The 4184-nt window shown below is 56.7% G+C and overlaps 3 protein-coding genes and 2 long non-coding RNA genes across 7 annotated transcripts in view; 3 read left to right on the top strand and 2 right to left on the bottom strand.

Annotated features, from left to right (window-relative positions):
* Window positions 1-1115, bottom strand: LOC113215261 (uncharacterized). The gene is made up of 3 exons (XR_008012344.1): window positions 912-1115; window positions 167-324; window positions 1-53 (listed from the first exon to the last, which is right to left on the bottom strand). It is a non-coding gene; the product is annotated as an uncharacterized LOC113215261 (long non-coding RNA).
* The window catches only part of LOC127752376 (uncharacterized), a 52034-nt gene that overhangs the window by 35945 nt on the left and 11905 nt on the right, over window positions 1-4184 (top strand). The window lies entirely within an intron of this gene.
* Window positions 1-4184, top strand: part of LOC113215246 (nose resistant to fluoxetine protein 6) — a gene marked incomplete at its 5' end in the record, with an annotated part of 21192 nt that overhangs the window by 8847 nt on the left and 8161 nt on the right.
* On the top strand, window positions 1138-2286 carry LOC127752377 (uncharacterized). The gene is made up of 4 exons (XR_008012345.1): window positions 1138-1207; window positions 1295-1372; window positions 1443-1638; window positions 1716-2286. It is a non-coding gene; the product is annotated as an uncharacterized LOC127752377 (long non-coding RNA).
* LOC113215235 (uncharacterized) lies at window positions 2320-4178 on the bottom strand. Its single transcript, XM_052277658.1, has 3 exons — window positions 4095-4178; window positions 3750-4022; window positions 2320-2945 (listed from the first exon to the last, which is right to left on the bottom strand). Exons 2-3 carry the CDS (start codon window positions 3771-3773, stop codon window positions 2379-2381), a joined length of 591 nt encoding a protein of 196 aa, XP_052133618.1. The 5' UTR covers window positions 3774-4022; window positions 4095-4178; the 3' UTR covers window positions 2320-2378.

Raw genomic sequence — 4184 nt, forward strand, 5'->3', positions numbered from 1 at the left:
ACCTCCATGATGTCCAGCACATTGAAATTCTTTCCGAGGGGGAAATTGAATGCCTATAGAGAAAGACGATGGAGTTAAAATGCATGTTTGGTGTTTGGGGAGTGTCGTGGCGGACCGCGCGCAGCCACGCTTGCCGCTTGCTCCGGGCCTCCGGGGCTTCACCCACCTGGCGGCACTCCGCGCACCGACCGTCGGCGAGCTGTTTGAGGCACTGCAGGCACGCCGTGTGCCCGCACGGCATCACGTGCGGCGCGTGTTGGCCGTAGTCGTACTGCCTCACGCAGATCTTGCACCGCAGGACGGCCTCCATTGGTCGAGCTGATCCTGTGACACATAATAGGCACATTAGGTAAGCATAGGCAAAGTTGGGTCAAGTGCCAGGGACGGGGCTGGGCTGGGGTCAAAATCCTCTCTAAGTAAAAGTTGCATTAGCGCAAATTCTATTTGAAATGTGTGGCTCTCTGAACGGTGAGGCCGGCGCCTGGGTCCCACATTGGGGTGTGCCATTACTGAACGCGGGGTGCGAAGGAGTTCCCCAGCTCGGATTTTGCCCAACGGAGGTGCATTTCCACTTCACGATATTTCTAAATGCGCCACCATTGGACCGAAAATGAGAGAGCGGAAGCGTAAAAGCGTAGCGCTCGGGTATCGACCTAACCTAACATTGACACATAGTTTTGAATGACATCTTCTTAAAAATGCTGATATTATCGCCACAGCGTAGTCCGAATGTATGACAACAGCAGTAAATGCCATTTAACACTCGTCAAAACCAAATATGAGCCAGGATGAGGTTAGGGCGCGTACCCCCACCTCGCTCGTTAACGCCCAGCGGTTGCGCTTTACGCGAACAGGTCGCTGTAATTATTACTACTCGCTATCACTGTCTGTGAGTTCTCGAGCACGCTCACCTGTATTGTTCTGCGAGGCTTATTCGTGTCGCCGGTGGACGTATCTCCTGCGTCCGTGACTGTGGGTCAGCGACGCCTAGTGATCACTCGGGGCCGGCCGCCCCCCGTGCTTTTAGGTTAGGTGGCGTGACGGACGAGATTCGGGAACCCGAGCGGCCGAGCGGAGATGCCGGAGATGCCGCCACCCCGTGCTTGTAAAGCGGCCGAAAGCGGCCAACAACAACGTCAACAACTTCAAGGCGTCCGCGTCCGGGACAGCTTCTGAGGCAGCCGCCGCCATGGACCATCACGAGCAGGTAGGGCCGAGCATTAAACACGGAGAGAAATAGTAGGATCCGCGATGTGGTGCTGCCAAGGCTGCGAACTGTGAACGTTGTTAAAAGACTTGCAGATGTAGATGATGAGCTGGTTTGCTCTCCCGAGTACTTGGACGCCCTCGGGTCGCTGCTGCGGGCGCACAGGTACCTTGACGTACATCTCTCATTACGACGCCCCGCCCTGCCAATGTTTGAGCCGCCGACTTCTTTGCAGTGGCCAGATACGCTTCGTGATGCTGCAATTTGAAGCACTGCTCCCCCTCGTCGACGCGTGCCCCAGCGTCCTCCACCGTCTGCACATGGACTTACTTGATGGTAAGGGCGAGGTCGAGGTGCTGAGACGATTGCGCGGGTTGAAGGAGCTCAATATCACCCTACGCGGCCGTGGTCGCTTCGAAGTCTATGTTAAGGTGAGCAAGTTAATCTCAGTTCGCCCCACCGCACGCGCAAGCTGTACCTTACCAACCCCCACGCCCCCCTCTTACAGGTAGAGAACTTGTTGAGGTCGCGGTCGGGCTCACTCGAACATCTCGAGCTCATTGGAGTCCGCCCTGAGACGGTACGCGTCCTGGGCGAGAGCGGGCTCAAGAGCCTCCAGTGCCTAGTTCTAGACCCCGATTTTGTCTTGGATATAGCGTGTCGGAGAAGCTGCCGGTGGCGCTCGGTTCTCTGCCGCGTTTGCGCACCTTGGTCTTGAAGCTGAACAACACTAGTGGGAAGAGGCGACTCTCGGAGGAGCGGGTGGTGCGGGAGCTGGTGCGCCTCGCCCGGGCGCTGCACGTGGTGTACGTGCGCGGCCAACTAGAGGGCCTCACCGTGTACTTCAGGCACTCCGAGGCGGAGCGCGGCGGGTGCCCGCAGTGCGCCGAGGCTGTCGCATCCGCGCGCCGCTACCTGCTTCGGCAGTCCATTAGGTGGACTGAGGGCGATTACAATGCGTGCGCGCGCACCAACTTGGCCGTACAATATGTACATGTGTAATATGTGCCTTGATGGCATTGATGGTGATTTAAAACCCGAGGGTGCAGCACAAAGTGTGCAAGAACGAATGTAAAGTGAAACAGTAGTAATAAAATTAATTCCTCTGCAGATAATGTATCGCATTATTCTCTATTTCACTGTAATTTATTGACATACACACGGACGACGACTAAATTTGTACATTGTCACACTCTGCGTCTGCGCACATCACCGTCGGCCCCCCGAGGGCCCGCTCGACCGCGTGGCACTGCGCTTCGCAAAAGGCGCCACTGCGGTGGCCCTCACGCCTCAGCAGCACGAGTCTCCTCAGCGCCGGCAGGCCGCCCCCGCGGCGCAACTTGTCCAGCTCACCGCACGGATAAGGGAGCTGGTCCAACGGAGGCCACGCTTCGGGACCGGTCTCCAGCTCCAGAGCCTGCAGAGTGCCGCTGTGCGCCCGCACCAGGGACAGCGCCGTCCCGGGGGGGAAGTCCTTCATGCTCAGCCACTGCAGGCCGCGGCGCCCCGGCGGGAGCGCGGGCAGCTCGAGGGGCGCGGCGTCCGCGTCAAGGTAACGCGCCTCCAACCTCCTCAGCCGCGGCATGTCGTGTATGGCGAGCAGGTGCACGTCCTGAAGGCCCTCCACCTGCAGCATCTCCAGCGTGGGAGCGGCGCTCAGCAGCAACGCGAGCGCCCAGCTGCTGTCCAGGCTGTTCATGCCGTCCCCGCCACATCTCACATTATTCAGCCGTCCCACCTGGAGCCGAAGCAAGCGGAAGTGCAAGTTGAAGGACCCCTCACGAGCGAATCTTAATCAATTTTTCTAAAATTTGGAAAATTTAAAGGTTTTCCAGAGGGCGACATTTTTCCTAAACCTCTTAATCAGAACAACCCTCATACAGTGTTGGGGCTTACATACACTTGATGAAAACAATAATATGTTTTGAAGTTTCGCAGTACTAAAGGGTAACTTGTCAAAGTACCACCCTCAGGGCCGAAATTTTGTCCGTTTCGCTCAATTGTTTAGCTTATAATCAGCAGGGTTTACTTGAGCCATACACTGTTTTTGTCTGTCACTATCCATCTATCTCCTAGACCATAAAAGATTTTCGGTCCAGACCCAGAGGGCGCTTCTTTGACGAGTTCCACGAGAGCAGTACTTTGCAATTTCAAAACAATATTAGTGTTTTTATCAAGTGTATTGAAGCCCCTACACTGTACCAGGTGGCTGGCTCACGCCGTGCACTTTGGTATAGTAATATACTGTATCGCATGCACGGCGGAGGCCGGGCTTGCTGCCCACGGCTTCTTATGGCCCGTTGGGAGTAGGCAACCCGCCCGCACGCGTGCATGCGGCACAGTATAATAACTACGAAAGTGCGGGAGTCAGCCACCTGGGGTGTCAAGTACCATCCGACCTACAAAGAGAAACGTCACATTTTCTGGTTTTCATCGAAATGTGAGATTTCCACCTGAGACCTCGTCAGCTAGCTATAAGAACGTCTACCCTTCTCCAGCAGTACAGGTAGCTTTCTGTATGCAAATGCTGTCAGGGACTCACCCCGTGTCTCCGGATTCGCTCCATAACGCCAGCCCGGAGAGCATCCTGGCCCAGCCCAACACGGCTTCGGGACCCGCCACAGAGGTCAGCGACATCCTCTACTCGGAGGGGTTGGATGACAGGGACAGGCCCAGCTCCGGCAAGGTTCGGCGCTTCTGCGAGCGGGAGCGGAGCGAGCGGAGCCTCGGCAGGTTCCACTTTTACCACTGCGGGTGGTGTGGATGCCGTGGGGGAAGGCGCCCGCGCTGCCGGTTGGTGCGCACCTAAATTGTCCTGGAAACAAATTGACAACGAAAGTTTTATAAATACAAATTTTTAGCGAACAAGTTTACACTCCGAACGCACCTCTCTAAGCTGCGTCCTCGTCGCCACGAGCAGGCACAGGGCCGCGGCCAGGGGGTCGCCGTCCTCGCCGCCCCGCAGCGTCCCCGTCAG

This window comes from Frankliniella occidentalis, unplaced genomic scaffold (genome assembly GCF_000697945.3).
Source record: "Frankliniella occidentalis isolate FOCC.00 unplaced genomic scaffold, Focc_3.1 Scaffold11, whole genome shotgun sequence".
Classification (NCBI taxonomy): Eukaryota; Metazoa; Arthropoda; class Insecta; order Thysanoptera; family Thripidae; genus Frankliniella; species Frankliniella occidentalis.

Excerpts from the sequence above, each read along its gene's own strand:
- LOC113215235 (XM_052277658.1), bottom strand. The coding sequence starts at position 3,773 with ATGGAGCGAATCCGGAGACACGGG. Across the intron at positions 2,946-3,749 it reads AGCGAATCCGGAGACACGGG|GTGGGACGGCTGAATAATGT; the intron begins GTGAGTCCCTGA and ends CTTCGGCTCCAG.